At 47.3% G+C, this 25,216-nt stretch overlaps 1 protein-coding gene across 3 annotated transcripts in view; it reads right to left on the bottom strand.

The window, feature by feature from the left end:
• Positions 1-3,160: 3,160 nt before the first annotated feature.
• znf652 (zinc finger protein 652) overlaps positions 3,161-25,216 on the bottom strand; it is a 47,797-nt gene continuing 25,741 nt past the window's right edge. For all 3 annotated transcript variants that reach the window (XM_015361972.2, XM_006638089.3, XM_015361974.2), the window contains exons 2-6: positions 23,606-25,068; positions 18,157-18,304; positions 17,194-17,309; positions 14,577-14,721; positions 3,161-12,216 (exon numbers count right to left, since the gene is read on the bottom strand). In XM_015361972.2, coding sequence (XP_015217458.2) covers positions 11,651-12,216; positions 14,577-14,721; positions 17,194-17,309; positions 18,157-18,304; positions 23,606-24,658 — 2,028 coding nt within the window. In that variant the 5' untranslated portion in view covers positions 24,659-25,068 and the 3' untranslated portion in view covers positions 3,161-11,650. The remainder of the gene's footprint in view (positions 12,217-14,576; positions 14,722-17,193; positions 17,310-18,156; positions 18,305-23,605; positions 25,069-25,216) is intronic.

Here is a 25,216-nt window from a genome sequence, read left to right as displayed (position 1 = left end):
CAGCATGCGTTTGGGAGGTGGGAAGTAACCAGCGTGCCTGGAGAGATCAAGCAAAGAGAGATGCAAACTCACACAGGATGTTCCCCAACCTGGAGTTGAAGGCAGGACCCAAGAGCTGGAAGGCAACAGCACTAAACCACCATGCTGCCCTACAATAATTACAGGACAAGGAGTCTTTTTGTGAATAATTGACTCTTAACAATTTGTGGTTGTGGTTTATAAAAGCACATCCACATTCATAATACTGTCTGCAGTATCGGACAGTGGTCTTCAGCAAACAGGCAGGGTGCATGAGGGGGGCCTGTCTGCCTGCTGTCCAACGCACAGTCTGCAGTCTGTGTACTGAAAGCTTCTGTTTAAATTCCGTTCATCCTTGTTTACACTGCACCTGAATTCTTCAAGTTTGCAGTGTAAACAGTTATTTTCTTTCCAGTTAACGGTTTATTGAAATGGTTTATTTCCACAAGCATATGGATTAATATTTGCTGTTCTATTTAAGAGACATGCAAAATATTATATTAATGAATTGCACTCTCAGAAAAGCCTGTTTTTTCTGAATTGAATTGGCATCAAGAAAAGCTGGACCGCAGGGCACCATGGGAAAAGCTGGTCTCTACTATGGGAAGGCAGTTCTAGAAAGTTCGGAAGTTGCATGTTGCAGTGATTTGTTCTCCAGTGGAATATTTTATGCATATTTACACTTCACCAACAAAGACCATAGCCAGCTTCGTGAAACAGGAAGCATTTGTACATCTGAGCACCTAAAACGACTTGGTTGCCACAGCTGCAGCGAGAGCAGAGTCCTCAGTCAGCCTGTTGGCTCCCAGCAGAACAAGTCTCTTGCTCCATCTGCACCTCCGACCATACACAATTCAGACTGTTCGGAAACGTCAGGGGACATGACTCCCACATTTGCACTTCAATATTTCATCAGTGTGTGGTTTTCTTGTTTTATTACACAAAAAAATGCATCGATATAAATGGGATGCCCTGTATTTTGTTCTGTTTCATATGCATGGACAGAACGACACACACCTGAAGTTCTAAAACAGCTGTATGTCTCTTAACAGTTCCTTCGATATCCTCCAGGTGTCCCTGTAGTCACTCTTAACCCAGCATTACGTTATCAGCACAGGTGTCGAGATTAATTACACAATCAGAAACTAAATACGAGGAGTTCAAAAGTGCAAATAAATACATTGATGTATGAACTACACTGAAGCATGTCAGTGAATGACAGCAACAATAATCCACCTGGTGTCACGGACATGGGTGGAAGTATCTTACAGTATTAGTAGTGCATAACCTGCAATTCATCATTGGAACACACTCAAAACAGAACAAAAGACGGAAATTCAAAACCACAAAAACACAGAAAAGGAAAAACTGACACTAGTGAGACAGTTCTGTGGGAAGAAAAAACGGCAGAAATGTTGGGATGCAGATGAGCCAAAATCTATGATTTTTATCACACAGGCGCCAGTACAAAAACTCAACTATCCCAAGACAGGAGCACTTCTCAACACGAACCGTAATAAGCAGCAGGTCAATTCCTACAGCTAGTCAACGGGTTTCTGCACAGTACCAGCAGATACTGAGGAATGAGGACTCCACATCCCACCGATCTGCACAAAAGATAAAACACTGATCAGATCGCCTCGCAGTGTGTCTGTAGTTACAGAGCAATCTAAAGATATTACAAATTGCTAAGCTTTGCACACTTCGTAATACAAGGATAATGACCTGTGAACTGACATATTCTACCCACACCAGTTGATCAGTCCTCTGAATAACTCCTCAGTGATGCCAGACATAGTGATAAGAAAGATCACTTTATTGACCCTATACAATTTCTTGTATTAGGAATTTGTCTTTTCGCATACCCCAGCTTGCTCTCCATGAGACACAGACAGGTAGAGAAGCTGGGGGTCAGAGCAGGATTCCTCTGCCTGGCGCAGGATTTAAACCGGCAGCCTTCCAGCCACAGGCGCAGATCCTGAGCCACAGAGCCACCGATCCGGCCCTCAGACAACGCCAGTTACACGATCAAGGCACATAACGACATACTGAATGTGTCAGCGAGCCTCGGAGGATATTTGGCCCGCTCACATTATCATCCTTGAGAATATCAGATGGGTAAAGCATTTCCCAAAAGCTGAGAATCTTCTTGCAAATGTGGAATAAAAAGAGAAATTCTACAAGTAAAAAAAATGAATTTTAAGATGATATGAGACATGGAATCAAATTCGAAGGCTCTGTTGTCCTCATACAGCTGCCTTTTGTGTATGTGGCATGAACAACATCATGTGGCACTAGGAATTTTGCTGCAGAATACCTTTCCAAAAACAGCAGATTTTTTTATCACGCCTTTTGAAAAGAACATTTCCTCCAACACACTGCTGGAGGATGTAAGAGGTTTGGAGTCTCACCTCTCCGATTCCAATACACGGCCAAAATGTTCAATCGAATACAGTGGTTTGAGAGTTGTCCACAAAACAAAATAGAACTGAGGAGTTAATAAATACACACACCGCCCTGCCACGACAGATGCACAGCACAAGATCCAGACCATGTTAAAACCTTCAGTGAAGCTGCTGGAAAACGGACTGCAAACCCAGACCAATTGAAAAAGAAAACCCATTTCAACCAGCCAGAACCTCGACCAAACGTGTGCAGTTTGGATCCTTTCTTCTTGGATTTGATCAGAAATGTTAATCCAGAGCAGACAAACAGGAGCTCTGAGAAACCAGCGGGATGAAGGATGTCGAAATTCCAGTGCTTCCTCATTTCAGCAGGTTTTCACACAACAACATCAATCCATGACACAGCAGGTAAACCAATGATAAGGAGTCAAATTATGATGCACTGCAGGATCTCCTTCACTGAACTGTGACCTTTGCATACTTCTCGAGATCTCTTATTTTCGGTCTTACATTGTTTTAATATACGCTACTATATTTAAAGCATCTGAAGCTTACTTTCTGACTTCAGTATTTTTCATCTCTTCAAACAAAAATGGCTCTGTTCACACATATATTGTATATACTGTACATGTCTGTGTCAAGCCTGTGGCATTGTCTGTGATACTAATGATAAGCACGGATGTTAATCTACATGGTTATGCATGTAAAAGTAGAAATTAAATGACTAATTGAGATGATTAAGGTACTGCAATGGCATGATTATTTAATAGGTGGCTTTAGGAGAGGCAGTACTGACCTCCAGATGCTGTAGGACTGAAATACAGGTTAGATAATTAGTCAAGAAAAATGTCAAACAACTATATTACTTTCTCACAGCGTTCAAAACAGGCTGGGCCACAATAGCCTTACACAAAAAAAAGAAACACGTTATATGAAATAAGATGGAGAAACGTACATTTCTGGATAGCAGGGGGGTTAAAATCACGTTCAAGTTCAACACAGCAGGAGCCACGTCTCACAATTTCACACAAAAATACCACACTGGTCACCAAAACCCTTTGTAAGTTTTTGAAAACACAAGCAAAGAACGACAATACACAAGGAGGTGAGAATTATGGCTACTTCTTTTACTTTGAAAGTTAGCATAAGGTCTGTTAACGTACATTATCAAAAAAGGCCCAGCATTATTCCACCTCCGAAACATTGTAAAGCTGCACAATGTGTACCAGATACTCACGAGAATAAAATACACAATGCTACATTGAGTGGTTAAAAATTCATAAAAAGTAGTTTGCTTTTTAAACAATCTTTAAAGAATAAAGATCTTTCTTTTTTAACTAGCAATGATTTAGTAGAAAGTGCATTCTAAATAACAAGGAAAGGAAAATCAACCGTACTTGAAGAGGGGCGCACAGTGTGAGTGGGGACCCCTCCCTGAGCCCTCCCACACAATAACGCAGTAACACTAATGCAGGAGGCGAAGGGTGAGGGGTACGGGCTGGGTGACACCCCGCAGGAACCCCTTGATAACAGACTGAGGGCGAACAACAGCCCAGCACAACGCTCTGGAGTCTGCAGAAATGCAAATCATCAATTTTATGATCGCAGAACATGGTGGAGACACGTTAAAAGAAATGTGGGCAATGACTTCACATCTGGTTTAAAAATGTAGAAATGACCAAGGCAAAACCTGCTTTTTGAAAACAATATTCCCACCCCAGAACCCATCATTCTCCCAGATCACCAACATGCCAGAATTCCCACCCTTCTCCAGGGAATAATATAAAGCTTTCTTGCTTTGCTTTCCCATTTCCAAGTTTAACATACACAGCATTAAAGTGCAGAAGGTCAATATCAAAGGAGTTAAACCTTTTGAGTATTTTTAAGCAGTGAAGGACGAAGAATCGCTCACAGTTTTGTTTTTCCCAGATACCCGTCCAGCTGCTGCTAACCTTGGCAGGAAACAGCCCCCCCCCCCCAGGATGCAAGATGTGAAAAACACCTTCTTGTCACTTTGCCATTCTTGCCTGCACTGCTGCCCCGAGCCTGACTGACACGCTGACGTTCGCTTTGCCAACAAGGTCTAGAAAGAGGAGTCCAGGTGTTGGACATACTGTTAAAGCTGGGGGCATCCTTAAGAGTTACCCTAAAAAAGTTTTAAAATCAAGACTCTGAGAATAAGCTTACTTTGATACCCCTTGCAAACAAGTGTAAAAGACCTCTCTCAGTTCTAAAGAATAGCAACAGTTAGGTCACAAAAATGCATCCTAAATCATACACAGCAAACAAGCTTTCAACCAAATGTGCAAGGGTTTTTTCCACACACAAGGGAAAGGCAGGATCCCATTTCTTGCTTATACAGCTCTTAGCAAATCGTTCCAGAAGTGACTCAAATGTACAGCTTGGACCACACTGGCTGGAACCCTCAGACGAGCCCTACAGCTCATTTTGCAGATGCACGCACACTCGCTCACTGGCAGGCACGCACACACAGTCGTCTATCTACACTCCCAGAGTCCTCCGACAGCTCTGGGGCTCTAGCTGAAGTGGAGAGAAATAAACAAGACAGGCCAACAAACTCAGACCCCTCAGCACCTTCGGCACAACTGCAATCCAGCCTCAAAAACAGCCACTTGCTGAGTTCTCCAGGGCACCAGGTTCAGGAGGGCTTGGGTGACAGAGAGAACCGGCAAAGCACAAGGAAACAGCTACAAATTCCAGGTTTGGACCAAAAACTTGAGTCCATCTGAAGAGACAGATGTCCTACATGAACTGCAAGGACAGAACAGCCCCTCCAGCTCTGACTGCAAGAGTTCAGGCCGGTGCTGAGACAGAGTCTGGGCAAGGCAACGCTGTTATTACCCTCCAGAGAGAAACCAGCAGCGTACACACAGAATATTGTTTAGAAGAAATTTCAGTGTGGCAAAAAGCTGGAGCTCACATGAAGAGCAGAGTCCAGGCACACAGAAGCAGTTTTGTCTGCTTTTCTTTCTAGAAGACTATGATGCCTCATAAAACTAGTGTTTTGAGTCCTTCTGCTCAGGAGCACTTAGGAGAGAGACCATGAGGCACACTTTTATAAAGCTGCTTGTGGGATTAGGGGTTAATTAAGATAGTGACAAGCAAATGGGCAAACTGGACTGAATGGGCTCAAGGCTGTTGTGCGACGCACTGCTAGCTGTGACTAAGGTCTGCACAGTGAATACTCCCTTCCCTCCACAGACAATAGAACAGTACACTTCCTCTTGAACCTTGAACCCAATCCCCGTGCAAGCCACATAGCCCAAAACTCAATCCAGTTTAGAAGTTTGTGTACAGCTACAGCTCCTATTGGAAAGTACAACAGGGCTCCACTTATTTTTACATCTTTCAGTAACAGTCCAAACACATGAATTGGACATACAGTCATTGCAGCAGGTGGTCCAGAGGTGTCCTTCACAAGAGGCCAGAGAGTTCTTTTGTTCAACGAGGAGGGAAAAATAGCTCAAGTTACATTCTTGTAACTCTATAAGCTAAGAACACAACAGCTAATGAATTACAGACTGGCAAAAGGAGGGACCCCAGGAGAAAAACTGCATCTTCGTTAGCCTGAGTGCAAGAGCTCAGCACCTCACACTCATGGCTGATTATCATGCAGCTTTACTGAACATCTTCTCTCACACAAGACGTGCCCGATCAACCCTGGACATTCAGGGTTTGAAATCCTTGTCATTGTCAGAGAACCAGACAGCCATGAGCAGGCCTGGCCAAAGAAAGGCTGCACCCAGCCGCACTGAAGCTGCTGAGCCTGCAGCTCCACACTCCTCAGAGAAGGAGTTCAAGTGTACTGTGGAGCCAGTCAGCAGCGACAAACAAGCTGTGTTTCTACTCTGACCAGGTGCTCTACAGCGCGAGTGAGAAGCCAGAGGCTGTGCCGTGCCGAGGGAGCGCACGCGGCGCTCTCAGCGAAGCTCTCCCAGTGTATCGTCCTGCACCACCCTTCAGCTCGTGTTTAAGATCAAGAACATATCGCCTGTTACTAATGTGCAGCAGAAACCCAGTAACCTACAACTCAAAAACACAAGCCACAAAAACAAAAAGCTCCACATACACAACCTGTAATAAAACTCAGATCTATTCTGAGAGCATGAAGTCAGTTTCACTAAATGTGAACTCTGCGCAGAGCTTATTTGCATTCATCCCAAAGGAAGAGCACACCTCTCTGTAGTGCACAGCCTCTAACACCCGATCGCTGGAGAGCCAAAAACGACAACTACTGTCCACGACATAAGTCGGGCATTTAGACAGATACCGTTGAATTTAACGGCTTAACACAAATAAATGAAATCAATTTAGCAAAGCAATGAGCAATGAAAATTATTATGCACAAAAATTATTTTCAAGAATTGTATGGTGTCCCCCTGCTTGTAACTTTTAGCGATTTCCCTGGACTGCTTGCTTAGCTCACCAGCTCCTCCCAGATAACAAGTCTGGGTCTCACACCCTCTTACACAAAGGGCACCCACCAGAGAAGACCTTGAACTGCTATATACACACACACTATGTAACTAAATACCCCCACATCTTCAACAGCAGAAACTGCAACCGTGTCATTTAAAGAATCAACAACCGTGTAACACAAAGAACATCATGAGGCCAAGTACAGAGAAAGAAAGTCAGCTGAAGAGCATTTTAGCCAATGAGCTCCTGTTAAGCAGAGGAACGCCCACGATCCCCGACGACCTCACACACTCATGCCGCAGGCACACACGCAGACGAGGAAGAGCACTTCTGGAGCGAGGAACTTGTTCAGCAGCCTTCGGTCCTGCCCGCCAAGGCCGGGGTACGACAGTACTTCAGCAGCAAATCCACCCTTGCACATTCCTGGCCAAACTGGGGCAAAAGAGCCATAACAGCATGAAAACGGACACCCGTCCCTCTGCTGGTGTCTCCCCGTCACGCCCAGCGGGTCTCTGGGACCCAGGACCGGGACAGAAGCACGCCAACAACTCACAGCGTGGGGCGGGAAACACACCTTCCCTCAACAGCAGCTGCACGTGCAGGATTAGTAATTAACAGACCCAGGCCTTACACTCTTCTTCGAACTAGGGGCTTTGCAAACAAAACAAGGACCCTTGCCAGGCTGTCACCTGGTTTGAGTGAACAATGTTTAGTGTAACTCATTCTACTAAAGAACATAGAAGCACACAAGTGGTTTTGCCATGACAGACCACTTTCAGGCCCGTAAACTGCCTGCTTCCCGACTTCTGCGCTCAGAAGTTAAAAGAGCAACATATTCTTCTGGTGGGGTTAGCTTGAAAATGTCTTCAAGACACCACTGGAGGAGCTCACATGGGCTCATCTTCCAACTTGTATGCGTTACAGTGATCCAGCAGCGAGACCTTAACTGTATCAGCCTTTATAAGGAGAAAGGCCTTCATCCCAAAGAGAAGCAGAAAGCTACCTGCACTGCTGATGTGACCCGAGACGACATTCACTGACCTTTTAGCTATGGATCCACCATTACCTTAGACTCCATAAAAATAAAAGCTACCAAAAGAAAAACTCTGGGTGACAAACAGACACAGCTTGGGAAGCCCAGGGCCTGCGGAAGGTTTGCAGTACTTATGGAGATATGAATATTCATATTCATAGAGCAAATCAGAGACTGTAATGAAGGTAACTGCCAATTAAAGAAGAAATGGACACTATTAGTTTGAAAGATCAAATATTGAGTCAGGGTCTGATCTCCGTCCTTAGCCGGCATGCTCAATACCTCTTTACCAGGGATTTCTGGTTTATATTCCACCTCTGATCTTAATTACTTAATTGAACGAATTATCTGGAACACATTGGACCACCACCTTCTTTCAGCACATGTAGAACCGGCAGGGCCCAGGGTCTGGTTCCGCAGGGCCAACTCTCCTGGGCCTACAGGTGTGGACAACCCATCACCTGATGAAGACCTGGGAAAGGAGGGATCTATGGCTAATTAAGCGTATAATTTGCTCAAGCAATCAATAACAAAGGTGAAACAGCCCAGAAGCACTGAGGCCCACCGAGACCTGGCCAAGAACCCATCGGCCGTCAGCTGTGAGAGCGGGAGCCAGCGGGCACAGGGCCAGGCAGGGTGACATGTCAACCTCTGAAATCACATTTTATAGAAAAAAAAAAAAGATTATAATTTGATTTTCTTAAATCTGTCATACTACATAGGACCAGCTACACAGGAAAAAAAAAATTACACCGCGCCATAAAATAAATTTCACTTTAAAAATAATGCTAGTAAATATGTCTATGCAAAAAAAATCTCTAAAAGAGTTTTGTAGGAAAAGAGAGTGCGGTAGAAACTAGATACATCAAATCCATTGTTTTCCTCATGTTGTTCCGTTCAACAAAGCGCAGCTAGAACTGGGGACTGCCGTCTTAGCTGGTCTCCAAATTCTTTTTTTGCACATTTTTATAATTTGTTTTTTTTTACAAAAAGCTTTGTTATGATACACAGTGATAAACGTAATGCTCAAGTCCAGTCACACATTCTGAGGAGCTTTTTATACTGGTAAACAGGTCCTAACAAGTCAAGGGTCCTCCAGAAACAGGCTGTGCCAGGAAATTAAAAAAAGCATACCTCATCTGGAAAGAATATCACAAAAATTGGTCTCCGAGAAAAAAAATAACTGACATATTGCTGGCACGAGTTGATATGGGTGTGTTCTTGTCAAAGAGTCAAATTTTTAGGTGTTTAATGCTGTTCATTGTTCTGGACCAGAGGCAGTTGTGAGGAAAGGGCAGAAACTCATCAGAAGTCTTCTGCACCGGTGTGTTTAATGCTAGTAATCACCTTCCGTAACAAACCTGCCAGCGTGAGCCTGAAAATGTGCGCGCATATCTGCCCCTGTGAACCAATCAGAATGCCACAAGAACCACTCGATCCAATCGCACACTGACCAGGGAATCAGCAATACTGTTTCACCACAGTATAGTGACTGAGAACATTTATATTGATCATCCTTTGTTTTGTTCTGCTCATAAAACGTAATCTGAAATGTGATGCATGAGCAAGCAACTTTTATGTATCACAAGATTCAAAAACAAAAGGACATAGTAAAAGGTTTCTTTTTATTGGCACGAAAGGGGACTAAGCTATGGAATGTCAGTCATATGCATTTCTATTTAATGTCACAAATCAGTTTCTGTTGTAGAAATGCCGTGTAAAAATGCATTACTAATTTGATATAATTAAGAAGTTGATATAGTTAGGAGCAGTTTCTGTGACTGAAAATATGTAAAAGTAGAGTAATTCTTATATTGAAAAGCCTTCTGAAATACAGAGGAAAGCTTCTGGACCGACTGTCTGCAATGACTTCTGAAGGTTCAGAGCTCTCTCTTTAAGCAGTCAGTGGCTTGTCTGTGGTTATGAAGACATACTAGTGGCTCAGAAGCAAACAGTTAGAGAGACTCCTTCTCTCCAAGAGTTAGTGCACATTCACACAAATGGAGACTTGTGGAACACGCACCTGAAGGGTCATTCAGTAACATGGCGGGGATGTATTTCATTCCAGTATTGAGTTCTAGATGCATCGCCGTGTTTAATTCCATTCTAGTATGTGAGCAGATCAGGTCAGATGAAGAGCTAGGTGTCAAGGATACCAACCTAAAAAGCAGCTCGGTTCTGATCAAGTTTCGATCTCACTGAAGCCCCATGTCAGGGTTTCCCAACAGTTTTTCAGCAGCGTCAGACAACAGCTTTCCCTCGGGGTTTCAAGGCACAAGGGAACAACCCGTGAAAACTTTTTAACTTTTAATGTACAATTCACCCACCGGTTAGCAAGCAGCAGCTGACTCACTGTGATAGGGAGCCCTCTGTCCACTCACATGCACAAGAGAACGACTCTTGTCGAACAATTCGGGTATCACGTACAGAGTAGAAACAGAACATTAATAACAGAACCTTTTTTTAAAAAGAAGGTTTTCTGTGCGAAACATTTCTTTTTCCAGTCAGAGTACACTTTGTAAAAAACAAAAGGCCAACTCAATGAATGTCAGTAACTGGGAAAACTAAGTGTACCAAATATATACAGCAGCAGAGTAAAGACATTTACCTGTTTCTTTTGCTAAATGTATAGGTTTAAGAATTCTATATTTTCTTTAAATGATTTCACTGAACATAGATATGCCCTGTGTGTGATCTGTCTGGGTTACTGTCCATCTATAGTTTGTCCGGGAAGGAGTGGACAGTTTGCTGTCAGTGTACATGAAAATATGTGTTTCTAAGTGAAACTGTTTTTTCTCTGGGAGGACTTCGAGAACCCACTGAGAGCGCAAACACAGCCTGATAAAACAATCACAGCTACTGTATCTCTCCTGTAACAGTTTGTGTTGCACAGAATACTGAGAACTTTTGTTATACTAAGAAAGATTTTTTGAAAAATCAGTGTTAGGTTTTGCATTAGTGTTCTATGCTATGGTGGTGAGATTTTGTCAAATACAATCATGATGATCTTAAATGCTGTGCTACAACACAAATAAACTAACTTCCTTCACATCCAGCCTCCTACTTAATTGACCTGGGTCACGTTCCCAAATTCCCCAAAACAACGTATATACGGCCATATATGCAGGCACACACACGTGCATTCTCGCACACGCACACAGACAGAAATGTGTGGGGACTCACGTGTGGTTACTGTTACGGAAGGGTTTTGAAATTAATTCACAGACATAGCTATTTGTATATAAAAAATTCAGACAAGGATGAGGTTGTGGGAAACAATAGAATCTGATTAAAAAAATTCACTGTAGAATATGGTAACGCGGGTGTGTGTGTTGGTGCGTGTGTGCAGTACGCTTGTATACAGAACCCGCTGTGTGGAAAAACGGCCAGCGAGTGTCTCAGACCCCTGCCTCTTCCCAGCGCCAGGGGCCGCTTTTAAGTGCTTCACTACGGGCCGCCAGTCCAACGCTCACGGGCTCGAGAGACCAGACCCACCGGTTCAACCAAAATGAAAACCTCAGCAGCACGAGGAGGAGGCCCCGGCAGGACTGGCGCCACTCGCTGTCGGGAAGACCTTTCCAGCTCGGCCGGAGACCCGAGCCGTCGCATCCCAGGAGCGAGAAACAGGCCCACGGTTTCTTTTCTGGATACAAAGGCTTTCACACACCAACACACCCACTTTCTCTTTTTAAAGAGACGCCCAGTTGTGTATGCTCTAGGATCCCGGGTCTGTCTGGCGCAGCCTGGCGGGAGCTCAGTGGTGGTGCGGGGCGCCCGAGTTCTTGTCGGCCAGGTGCCGCAGGTAGCTGTCCTCGCCGTGGCCCCTGTGGTTGAGCTGCGGCTCGCTCTTGAAGAGCGCGGGGGGCGGCGGCAGGTGGGAGACGGGGGGCACCGGGAGGTGGTGGTGGGGATGGTGGGGGTGGTGGGGGTGGTGGGGGTGCAGGTGCAGGTGGGAGAAGGGGTGGCCCAGGGGCCGAGGGGGCGGCGCGCTGACGGGGCTGAGCCCCAGGGGGGCGCCGGCGGGGGGGCTGGTGGGCGACGGGGAGGACGCGGGCGGGGGGGCCGGGGGCGGGGCCTGGGCGGCGGCGCCGGACGAGGAGGAGGTGAGGGGGAGGGGCAGGGCGGGGGGCACGTTGACGGGACTGGTGACCCGGAAGCACTTCTCCTTGTGAGCCTTGAGCATGTTGGAGAAGCGGAAGCGCTGGCCGCACACCTCGCAGGGGTACGGCTTCTCCCCGGTGTGCGTGCGGCGGTGCCTCTTCATGTTGGGCCGGCTGGTGAAGCTCTTCCCGCAGATCTCGCAGATGAAGGGCTTCTCTCCTGGGCCGGGCGAGAAAACACAGGGTCTGATCGCATACAAATCCAAGAAGGATGCTGGGTTCATCCACAGCAAGGGCCTGAACCAGAGAGTTACACTACTGAGTGTGCTGAACTAGAAGCAGCCTGCTATCTGATGCTGCACCTGATTGCCCCACAGCCCAGTCACACAGCCTGGCTGGCACTGGTAACAATCTGCAATCACAGTGTTTCCACGGGACAACTATAACAATGAGCCTCCAAGACTCAAAGAAGAGCTACTGTATGACTGAAAGCTCAAACAATTTTCTTTAGATATGTTTTGTCATTCAGGTCTTACAGCATTAAACACTGATTTTCAAAAAACCTTCATAATGGGAAAAACCAGGGTTTAATTGAACTTTCCAAAGGGCATACACAAGACTGATATAAAAATGGCAGGCAGGCGATATCAACATCTGCAGGTCTCATGGCACAAAATAATTTTCACTCGGTTCCCAAGGTAACCTTGTCCAAGCAGTCGCAAGTACTGATGAATCTGGAAGCTCCTAACCCCACTCCGGAGCACAGCTCAGAAATCACCAGCTATCAGGACGAGTGCTCTTAAGTAAGTCGAAAACAAGTCCACGCACTGCAACTGATCTGTGCTCCCTGAGCGGTCCCAGCCTGAACAGGGGAGATGTGTATTTGTATTTTCTCTTCCTGCACTCTGAATTGCTCAGCAGTTCTTCCTCCAGCACACGGTTTCTATTTCTGGCTGAGGTGTCTGAACAGCTGTAATGAATGGGAACAGAACTGCCCACAGCCACTAAGAGCTGCTTTTAGGACGTAGCCCCACAGATGGAAATAGAGTTTGTGTTTATTCTGGGCTGGGAGGGAGAGATGTATTCCAGGCTTTATTACATAGTGCTGATCAAACTGGGTGTGCCTTCAGCCACAAGTAAAATCCCACAAAGCAAAATATAAATGCATCTTACTGCAACCCAAGAAGGAAAACGCCAGCGCATGAAAACAGCCCTTTCAATTAACTCTGGAAAAGGCAATCTGGGAAACGTCGCCAGTGCCAGGCTGTGCTCAGCCTGCATTAGGAACTGGAGCAAAGCAGAGGCCCAGTTCTGCACCCTGTCATTATCGCCGGGGCAGATGGCGGGGTGATGTGAGCAGCTGAGGGTGCTCCTCCAAGGGCGAGGCTGTCCTTAACACTTTCCTCACACGAAAACCAATACTTCTAAACTACAAATATTATAAATTGCAACCCCCTTCCCAACATGATTACTGTAGTCCCATCTCAGAGGGGACGAGCAAACCAGTTTCCACTGGAGCTACCACACCTCCAGGATCACAGCGCCTCATCTTCTTACCTAGAGCTCAACAGCTGGTACTAATTAGAGCTTTAGGTACTAATTAGCTACTAACTACCAAATGGGCTAGGTGGGCCCATGTGTGACCTTCCTTGTGATCTTAGTTATCCAGCCATTTTCTAGCCAGTTCCACCTATTCAGGGCCATGGGGGAGCAGGAACCTAACCCAGCAAGCAACGGGCCCAAGGTAGTGCTGAGAGTGTGCAGCAATACTGAAGGTCGCACACACAAAACCTGATTTCAGAAGTACGCGCTTCAGGTAAACACTGATCGTACTAGCTAATAGAGAAGAGCAGTTCAGAAATGATCTGTTCTTTTTAAATGAATCGTTTCAGTGAATCGAAGAGTTGAACGAGTCCCCTGAATGATGTGTTCACGATTCACAAAAAGCTTTTGGCTCAGTGAGACAAATTGAGTATTTCCAGCCAAGCAGGTCAAAGCAAGAAATGATTCAAGACTCAGGCTCTGTCCCAAACTCAGTATAAAAAATACAAAGCAATTTGGTGCTCTGTAAGCCCAGCACAAGATAAACGCAGGGTCCAAGCACACCTTACAGCATTATCTGAATTTAAACAGCTTGTCCACAGCTACATTTTGTGATTTAAAAAATAAGTGTTTACATCCCTGCTGATGAAATAAAAGTAGCTTTAGCCTTTAAATGCTACAATTTCAGCCTGGAATGAAATCCCCTTAAACATTTTATAACAACTTCATAAATATAGAAAGCAGAGGTCTGGTTCAGGGTATAAATTGAAGCCGAGTGAATCAATGTTTCCCGGAAATCTTTTTTTAGATACTTTTTGGGCACACACAGGTTTAACACGTTTAGCACGACCTCGAGTGGCGGGGAGCATTGTGAGACACCCGAGTTCACTCTGTGTGGAATCGAGGGAGGGGAACACTAGTCTGACACTGAACAGAAGTGTGTGTCACTTGCCCAACCTTTCTCCCGGCCACCTTCGGAAGTTGGGAGTTGCTCAGGGTCGGTCCTGCCCGCCTGCGGTGACGCGCGGTGCTTCTTACCCGTGTGCGTCTTCATGTGCTCGTCGAAGTACTGCTTCATGTTGAAGTCCTTGCCGCACCACTGGCACATGAACTGCTTGTGTCCGATGTGGATGCTCATGTGGGAGCGCAGCTGGTACTTGTACTGGAAGCGCTCGTCGCAGTTCTGCAGCGAGAGGAGAGAGTGGCGCACAGGAGGGCTGTCAGAGGGGGGGGGCATCTCGAAACTACAAGGCCGCACAGCACATGGAGGCGCAGGCCAGACCCGCAGAGCAGCACATGGAGAACACAAACCAGAAGCACTGCAGGAGGGTGCGCAGGGCGCCCTGATGTTTCTGATGGGACACGCCCCGCAATAACAGTATCAAAGTATTTTTACATGACATATGTACATTTTGAGTGAAATAAAAAAGAGGAACAAGTGATTTTTATGAACACACTGGCCTGTACATCGATCAGTTCAGCTGTCACACAGTGAGTGCATTCTTCTAAAGCACTGTGTAAGTCAAAGGACAGGACAACAGGAACTTCATGAAATCTAAAAGTTTTTTACATTTCTTCTGAAGACAATGCAAAAACTAAAAAGGTTAAAATGCTAACACAAAGAGCATCTACAAGATCGAGGCAGCTGAAAGTCCTCATATAAAAACACTTTTCTAAGCAATAAGAACAGAACAGGGATGTCTGTTAGGAATTAGCTGGTTTTTAATTTGAGCTTCAAGAGATTTCATGAGTCCAAGGGCTCAGCCACTCTGTTATTAAGAGTATTTTTCCTAATGTAGAAAGGCTCCTTTTTCAAAGCTCTTAAACACCAGGTTTAATTTTCCAGCAGAACAATTAAGACCTCACCCTTACTAAACTAGGAGTTGCTACAGGCTCAAATTGTTTAGTGGTTACACTCTGGTGTTCCTTTCCATATAAGTCTGTTTCCAGGGACTCTTACAAGTGTAAGACATTATAAGATAAATGATCCAAACCCAACCATGACTGGGAGCTATTAGAAAAATAAGTGCTTACTTGGTCAAACTAAAGGCCTCTACCTATAATCATCTGAAGGCCCAAAACTTGAAAGACGCACAATCAGTAGATGACCACAGACCCCTCTGCCCCGACAGCAGGCACTGCAAAAATCTGGCGCACTGCAAAAAACGCTTTTATCGCCTTTACCGTTCTTCTTTTCTCATTTCCCTAATCATCCCTGATTTCTTCAAACTGTACCTGCCCTTCTGCACAAGGCCCTTCTCAAACGTGCCAACAGGTCTCCTGTTTTTAACCCCACAGGTGCACTTCTGTCAACAGCAGCTCCTTCGTATCGCGCAAAACCACACAACTGAAGCTGCTGACAGAGGATGATATTTTCTGTCAACGCCTGTCAATGAATTACCAGAACTTTAGGCTCCATAACATCCATATCCCTGGCCCCTACAAGCATGTGTGCCACGCCAGGTGCCATGCTTTGTTGTGACCTGGATATTCAAGGCTGGTTTATCAGTGTCGCTCTGGCACATGCATGCTGGGTACCGTCCAGCACATCTCAGCCTGTGAGAAGCGTCCACGTCCCAGAAACCCCACTGAGCCCCAAGCGCTTCCTCGGATAGTTCTGGCTCCTGCTCAAACTGCATGCCATCTCCCCTGTCCTGCACAGCAGGGGTGACCAAGGTGCTCATTCATGTGGAGCCGGCTCACCTCAACATGGGCCAAGTTAAGTAAATGAGGTAAACTTGGCAATACCACTCCGTTCATTCAAAGCTTCACACGGTAAAATACATTGTCTTTCTATATAAAAAAACACTGTAGGTGCCATCAATCGAAATGGGGTAGTCAGTTAAAAAAATAATTGCTTGATGTCAACACTTTGTACCTGGAATACACGTGTAGCCTAATGAAATAAGATTTTTACATAAAGTATTATGAGTTTTAAACTTTGAAAAAGTTCAATTTAACTAAAACGTGAATATTTTATTTTGCACGGCAACTTCTCTCTGCTTCGATATATGAGAGCGTGTGCCTGCGAGGATGGGGCCAGTTCCCTCGTCAGGAAATATCCTGAGGTTCCCTTCTCACTGCAGTGCCTCAGCTAGGGTTGGGGTTAGGGTTTGAACAACACCTAGAAACTTTCTGACCCATGTACTGTGCTTTAGGATGCTTTGGAAAGGCAGGAAAAGTGTTACTTTGTTGTTTCCTCAAGAAATAAAAATAAAATTGGCCCATTTATGCAGTTTTTGCTAAGCACCTCTCCGGGACTCTGAAGTCCAGCCTGCTGAGCCAGAGCAGAGACTGGGCAGGAGATCACAAGAGCTGTCTGTCCAGCTGTGGACACCAGCAGGAGCAAGCCCAGGCACCACAAATACAATATCAGAGACACTGTTTTTTATTTTAGTGCTAAAACACAAATGACTTATAAATAACGGCACTTCCTTAGGGTCACAATTCATGCTCTCTTTGAAGCCAGCGTCTTGCCCTTGAAGCTGTCTCACCTTGAAGAATGACGCAGCTTGAATTTATCAACTATCTGTCTATGTCTCCACTCTCCTTCAGACCTGAAGGCTCAATCGCCAGCTCGAGACTCTCCGGGCCTGTCCGCCCTCACCCTGACGGCCAGCAGGCGCGGGGTCGGAGCCCTGCGATCCGGACGTACCTCACAGCGGAAGGGCTTCTCTCCAGAGTGCTGCAGCGAGTGCACCTTCAGGGACATGCTGCGCTTGAAGGACTTGCCGCAGGTCTCGCAGGTGAAGGGCATGTCCTTGGTGTGAGCTGGGCAGAGAAGAGCAGCGTCAGACAGCGGTGTGACCAGCACCACAGCCGAGAGCCCAGCAACAATCATCGTTCATTTTAACAGTGGGATTGTGTCGATATCTGGTGCTAGAAATGGATGCGGTCTGATTGTCTGCTTGTGGTTCTTGAAACATCCTACTTTTGTACCAAGACATCTTCACTACAGTGAATGCTTCAGGGGGACCCCAGACAGGGCTGGATCCCCAAGTCTAAGCACTGTGAGGAGTCAGCAAAGAGAAGTGGGAAGAATCTGGAACACCTTCACACACATTAACGGAAGATTCTAATGAAGGGTCTGAATGCTGTGAAGACACTGGAGCTCATTTCCAGCTACATGTTAATTGCTCGGAAACCAGAGCCCAGTGTCCTGCTTTATTCTAAGGGGTGCAGTTCGTTCAATATTGCACACACAGCTGGTTGAGCCTGAGGGTACCCCAAACTTACCACACCCCCCTCCAGTCAGACTAAAATTCCTGCTGGGAACTCTAAATTCCCTTTCTGAGCACTGCCTGTAAGAGGCCAGCCCACCTTTTCAGTGCGAATGAGCGAAATACACAGACAACAAACTACTGCCATGTGAAATGTCAAATTAAATCAAGATTAAAGTTTTTAGCTGTTTTGCCATTTTCTTTCTCCAGAGCAAACTGAGGAATTCGGCCCCGAGTCCAGCAGCTGAAACCTCTGGCAGCTGTGACAGGAATGCGTCTGGAATTGCAATTGGGAAGCAGGACTGCAGCTGTGGCTGTGGGGCGTGTGTACGGACGACCCAGGAAGGTCTGTGAGCTCCGCGGGCTCCTGGGTTCACCCTGCTCGCTCCTCAACTCACCGACCATGTGCTTCCGGACGTGAGCCATGGTGTAGAACTTCTTCTCACAAATCTCACAGGCGAACTTCTTCTCCGCATAGCCGTGGACAATCTTGATGTGCTCGTGCAAAGACCACAGCTTCTTGAAGGACTTGTTACAGGAAACACACTGCAGGCGAGAAGGAATAGAGCATTACACAGCGACCCGCGGGCGCCCCGATCCGGGCGGCACACAGCGACCCGCGGGCGCCCCGATCCGGGCGGCACACAGCGACCCGCGGGCGCCCCGATCCGGGCGGCACACAGCGACTGGCACAGCGTCCAGCACTATGACTATGAATTACTGCCAAGTTCTCCACATTCGAATTATTCATAGAATTTATTTCACACTTTTATACAGTTGTCAAAAACACTGTGCTCCAAACCATGAGTGTGGTTCTCAGCTGCAAAAATGAAAAAGTACAATTAATATTTTATAATGTTAGAATGATATTTTACTGCAGACCAGAGAACTGTGCAACAGTAACAGGAAATGCAGGCTGATGAATTTCAGTCTCACCGGTTGGTCAGAAAGTGTGGATTTGCACTTACGAAGAGTAAGAAAACGAATTTGAATGAGAAAGCATTCCAGTGAGATCTGACTGTACGATTTATTGAAAATAGACAAGAACAGAAGAACAATATTGTAATACAGGTTTATCCGTCACACAATTCAAGCACAAGGGTCCGCCGGAAAAAACAGTCTTAAAACTCTGACGCCCCCTGCTGAGGGAAATGAGATATCAGACATTCCAGCTTTAATCTGCTCCAAAAGTAATCGGCAAAAAATGTACAAAATTATTTACCTAAAGAGAAACAATAACTGTGAAAGTCACAGTTAAAAATTCTGAATGTGTAATAGTTTATTACTATATATTTATATTGTTTTAAAATGAATCTTTCAAGTGTACTTAGAGGTAAGTGGAGGTGTGTATTTTTATTATATAAATATAACTTATTAAATATGTTAAATATTAAGGTTAATATTCTGTACAGTTCTATCCAGAATATCTTTGTGCACAGTCTTCCCCTACACACGTTCTGCTATAAGTTCCAGAACAATGCAAAGTAATTCCAGAAACAGCACTGGAATTTCAACCAGGTTAAGGACTGGTTTTAAGATCATGCAATGCAAAACACTAGTCAGAGCATGTCAAAGATTGTGCAAGATGCTGGTCACCAAACATAGCCAGCGAAGTTAAAAGAAAAACTACCTGAATAATTCCTTGTTTCGGGGAGAGTTAGATACACAGGTAAAAGGCACCAAACATCTTTTATAGACAAGGAGAGCTTAAGAGGGGACTTGACATTAGTACCAAAATCTCGAAAATTACTGACCAAGCCACTCGCGGACTGGACATTGAAATTAAGCGGAAGTGAATCTAACACTGACAAGAGCCACGTCTTTACACAGGGAGGTGTGGGTGTCTGGAACACGCAGGCCAGCTGTGCTGTCGAGCCGGAATCCCAGCAGCCTTCCAACAAGTCCAAACTGTTTCTTCAAGCCAGGAATGTTTTTTATTCCAAGGCTCTCTCTCTGTCTCTCTGTCTACAGTATATTATTTGGGTAACTTACCCTTTGGCTCCGAGAGGACCAGCGGTCTGCCTCTGGCCCACACTTGACACACAACATGCAGTGCATGACTGCTGTGCTGACTGCTGCAACTGACCGTTAACATGCCCAAGTGTTTGCAGGGACAGGACTCATCTTGTTTTCCAGCTGAGCAATCATGGGTTTGTCAGCACTAACTGGGACCCTGGTGCTCAGCAGTGTGAGCCTGGCCAGCACCTGGAGGGGAGACTGCTGGGGAAAGCTCAGGCTGCTGCTGGAAGATGCGTTAGTGGGGCCAGTAGGGGGTGCTCACCCTGCGGTCCATGTGGGACTTAATGCCCCAGTATAGCGAAGAGGACACTGTACTGTAAAAAGGCACCATCCTTAGGATGTGATCTAAAACCGAGGTCCTGACTCTCTGTGGTCATAAAAAATCCCAGGGCTTTTCTCTAAAAGAGTAGGGGTGTTAACCTGGCATCCTGGTCAAATTTCCTGTTGGCATTTACCAATCATGGCTTCCTAATAATCCCCATCTCTGAACTGGCTTCATCACTCTGCTCTCCTCCCCACTGAGAGCCGATGTGTGTTGAGTGTTCTGGCGCACTATGTCTGCCATCGCATCACCCAGGTGGGGCTGCACACTGGTGGTGGTTGAGGGGAGTCCCCATAACCTGTAAAGTGCTTTGAGTGGCGTGTCCAGAAAAGCACTACATTATGTAAATATTAGGTATTATTAGAATAATCAGTAGCATCAAAAGGGAAGATACAGTTGTACTAGCACAGCCTCACCACCAGAGGGTAGAGTTTCCCTTTCTAATAGGAATTTAGCGCTCCACTCCAGCTCTCCTAGGAACACAAGAGGATACAGCATACAGGATCAGAGAAGGCGCAGAATCGTGTCAGGTACACAGTTATCTTTAACATTTATGCATTTGCAAAATCCAGAGGACTGGAATGAACTTTGAGATCACTTTTCCTCTGAAGTAAAAGCTCATTAACAAGTAATTCTCCAGCCAATATTAACATATTAATGAGACGGTTCTCTCCTGAATCTATAGAACTGTCCCGTTTTCCTTCTAATCCTACTTATATGGCCACTATAGGCATATAATGTTGAAAAATAAAAAAAATACAAAACAGAAAATACTAGCATAGATGACGCTAGTTATGAAAGACTTATAAGGAACAAGTAATAGGTTTATTCCATGCTGAAAAGAGAAGAAAACAACGTTTCAGCCATGGAGCCTTCTTCAGGTGTCTTCTTCGGATGAAGAAGACTCCTAAAGAAGGCTGAAGAAGGCTCCACGGCCGAAACGTTGTGTTTTCTTTCTTCTCTTTTCAGCATGGAATAAACCTATTACTTGTTCCTTTGCAGCCTACGCATGCTGACGCAGCTCCCCACCTGAACTGTGAAAGACTTATGTTCAAAATTAACATCTGCTAGACAATGTAGGAACGTAATTTAAAAGGCAAAATGCTAGAAAATAGTTGAAAGAACAGTTTTAAATCAAGGGATGTTAGAATTTTATATCACCTAGTAAAGCATCATTCAAACTAGAGCAAGCAGATACATCCCAGGGCTCAGGGACACTGTCAGGCTGGAGGAGAAGATGAGGAGGAGACCTGAGCCAAGAAATGCAAAATCCTCGTTAGTCAACATTCATGTTTCTGCAGAACATGGGAACCAGATGTTCCCAGGTGGACACTACTCAGAACTGCATTTAAAACTGAGGAAAGGAGGCACTTCTTGTCACAAAGACTGGAACAAGCTGCCTAGACGTGTGGTTGAAGGCAAAATTCTGGTTTCTTTCAATAAAGGGCTGGATGAGATACTGGATCAATTATCGACTAATGAAAAGACTAGATGGACGTTTGTAACTTCCTTATGTTCTTAATTGGCCTCTTTTAACAATCCTGAAAATGACAAAGTCAACTCCGAGCAATGAGATTTGATCCACACACCCAACAGCAATTCTCTGCATCTATATAGCGCTTTTCATCCCAAAGTGCTCCTCGTACAGGAGGGAACTCACTGTCGCTCCGGCAGCGCAGCCCCACCTGGGCGGCTCTGTATTCCAGCCCTACTGCGCAGCACATCAGGTGGAGAGAAACGGAGAACCAAGGGATCTATAACCACCAGGGAGCTCCGTTAGACGTCTTGTCCAAAAGACGCGTAGCTCTAACAGCACAAGGCTCCTGGGCACCATACTGGGGCTTCGCTCTGCAAAATCTCCTCCAGAGGGCAGAGTGGCACCAACACCATGTGCAGCAGCAGACTGACTTTCCCGAGAGGTCTCCCATCCCAGCTGTGAGCAGGCCCAGCCTTGCTGACAATGCCAGGATACACGAGGGTAACACTGCTCGTAACACAGGCCCACAGCCACAGAGAGCATACTGACTGGAGGACACCCCAGCACACACAGCGCTCACGTCAGTGACAGAGCCCAGGGCCCCAGTTATACGTGGCCATTTCAGTGAAAAATTGGGCGGATCTTTCATGGCAGTTCAAACAGAACAGATCTTTCTGCCCTGTATTTCAGCTCACAGATGCATGAACAGCAATGGCCGGCACCGGCCGAGTGGGCAGCAGGCCTGAAAACTGACCACGAAGCTCAAAAGAGAAAACCAGACTGGAGCCAGCAGGCCTGCCATTCTGGCATGTGGACACCAGGAAGCCTCCAGGACTGCGGCTGCATCCACCTCAAGGCTGCCTGGCAGCTGAAGACACAGCAGAGGAGGAGGGCTGGGCTCGATGCTGCAAATTCAGTTCCTTAAGTCACCGGAATTTAAAAAGCCATAACCTTACGGCACGGAAAAAAAACACTATCAGCCCTGCTCCCACACAGGCCCACACAACACCCGCCCCCTCACCAGTAACAGAAACACTCCCTCCACATCCCTCCCACACCTTGTTCCCCACCCCAGCGCTGCTCCAGCTGCCCACACCCTCGTCCCACCACACCGCCGACGCGGCACGGCTGCCCACATGCACTGCTGGGCTCAGGGCACTCCAGACCTGCAGCTGGCTTTCATCTGGACTGGTCACGAACTTCACCACCCCTGACCCCGGTCTCGCACCACACTGCCCTGTGCTCACAGCAAGGCTCCCGGCCGCAGACACACCCACAGCCCTCCTCTGCTGTGGTCTTACCCAGGGAAAGCACAAACACGTCTGTCTGAAGAGCTAGACCTTCAGGCTCTTTTTAGAACCAGCTGATAGAAAACAGAAAGCTCTCCACGCCGCTGACAGCGAGGCCTCCCCATCAATATTCTTAAGTCTTGCTGGAATCGGCAGGTAACTCTCTCTAGTCCAGCAGCATGAAAATCTACAACTCTACCTCTGTGGCCCTGACCTGCAACGTAAGATTTTCAAAACAAATACTTGGCAAGACCCCTCAGGGTGAGAAGGAAGACCCCTGTCTGCACATCTGCCACAGAGAAGAGCTCTCACAGCAACCCCCCTGACCTGGAGCCTTTGTGAGCACACAGGAGCGATGCGATAGACAACCAGGCTGCCGGCAGAGTGAGGCCTGTCACTCCAGCACAGCCTGAGCCGGGCTTCAGGGCCACAGGGCCCACGAGGGGTCAGTGTTCCTCACAAGATATCAGGAACCCCCCCCTGAAAACTGGACAGGCTGTGGCACACCTGACCCATCAGACAGCGCAGCCCTGTTCTGCCCAAGTCTGCCTCCTGCTCCTCCAGTCCCGCACTGCTTGTCTAAATGTGTCCAACCCTGCAGACAGTGACTCTAGGGACACTAGCCAGTGTAGCCACTATTGCAAACAGCTTCCCACAGGGGCACCTTGCAAGACACACCCAACACTGCCAGCATCTGCAGGAAGGGGGTCAGAGCGCCCCCTGCTGGCGCCGGAGCGTACCTGGATGTTCTTCTCGCAGTCGGTCTGCTGGTGCAGCGCCAGCTCGCTCTCCAGCACGAACTTCTTGCCACACTTGTCGCAGATCTGCATGCGCCGGTGGGTGACGTTCATGTGCTTCTCCAGGTACCAGCGGGTGTTGAAGACTCGGGGGCACTTCTCGCAGGTCAGAGTCTCCCTCTCCTCCCCCGCACTCTTGCCCCTGTGAGAGCCCGCGGGGCCGGTGGGGGCTGAGGGGGAGGACGTGGCCGCAGAGGCAGGGGTGGCGGCACCCCCTGGGGAGGACCCCTTGGCTTCTCGGGGTGCTCGCCGTTTCCTCTTGGGCGGCTCAACGCTCTTGCGCCGCCCCCTGGTGGTTACGCAGGAGGCGACAGCACTGGCCGCTGCCATGGCGGCCTTCCTGGTCTTGCGTGGAGGCTGGGAGGCAGCAGGAGCCCGCCGGGGCTTCTTGGCCTTTTCCTTCTGCCGTTCATTCTCCTCTTCCTCCTGATCTTCCTCGGGGCTCTCACTGGCCTCCTCCTCTTCCTCCTCCTCCTCGTCCTCCTCACTGCTGGACTTGATGACAGGAGCCACGTTCTTGGACTGCGAGGCCACCCCCTTGTCGCCCTTGGAGACGTTGAGCGTCTGGTTGTTGAGGTTGACCTCCACGATGATCTGCTCCCGTTTGAAGGACTCCTCCACCTCCTCTTCTTCCTCCTCTTCCTCCTCCTCCTCGGTCTCCTCTGAGCCCTCCCCCTCTCCGGCTGAGGCCTGCCCCCCACCCTCCGGCGCCCCCTTCCCCCCTTCCCGGTAGTACGGCTGCTGCTGCCCCTGCGGGGCCTGGGCCTGCTGCCCGCCGCGCTCCGCCAGATGCCGCTTGCTCAGCTCGGTGTCCACCAGGACGGAGTAGGCCTTGCCGCCGCCCTCCCGCTTGAACAGCTTGGTGGACAGGTCCAGCTCCTGGCCGGGGGCGTGGTAGTAGGAGGGGGGGGCTTGCAAGCGGCGGCTGTCCTCCGGGGACACCCCGGTGGCGCTCTGCATGGCCAGACCCTCCTTGGGCTTCTGGCACGACTTCATGACCGGACGGCCCGGGGCAGGGGTGGGTCAGTGACCAGGGCTCTGCGACTCCTCCTTCTTGCTCCTTGGGAAAGCTCGTCCACAAAGGGGCTTACATTAGCTTGAACCAGGAACGACACCCCACAGAAACACAAAAAGAAACAAGGATTTGAGGTCTACTTCATCTAGCCATCCTGTCCAGGGGATGAAAGCAGGCTTTTGCGCTGGTCCTTGCTCTCCCACGGTCCTCAGACGTGTACTGTATTCCTTGAAGATCTAGCAGCAGCAGACGTAGCAGCAGGAAAAGGCAGACATCGTGCAGGACATTTCTTAGTTGCTTTTCTTCTAGTAAGGTTAAATTTAGCTTAGTTGCTGGTCGGAGCTCGAGGAATTTGTCCCTCTCGTTTTAGCAGCCATCGGCAAAGCTTCACCTGAAGAAGGAAAAAGAGAAAAGGTGTAAGAAATCAAAACTGTACACGCGCTGCCAACTGAATCATTTCGCTACCTGCATTTCTGAATTATAAAAGACAGATTCTCCTTTCAAAATGACAGCATCCTGTATGCGAGTCACCAGCTTAG

The sequence above is a fragment of the Lepisosteus oculatus genome, chromosome 28, assembly GCF_040954835.1.
Source record: "Lepisosteus oculatus isolate fLepOcu1 chromosome 28, fLepOcu1.hap2, whole genome shotgun sequence".
In the NCBI taxonomy this organism is placed as follows: Eukaryota; Metazoa; Chordata; class Actinopteri; order Semionotiformes; family Lepisosteidae; genus Lepisosteus; species Lepisosteus oculatus.
This window is presented reverse-complemented; position numbering and strand designations above follow the sequence as displayed.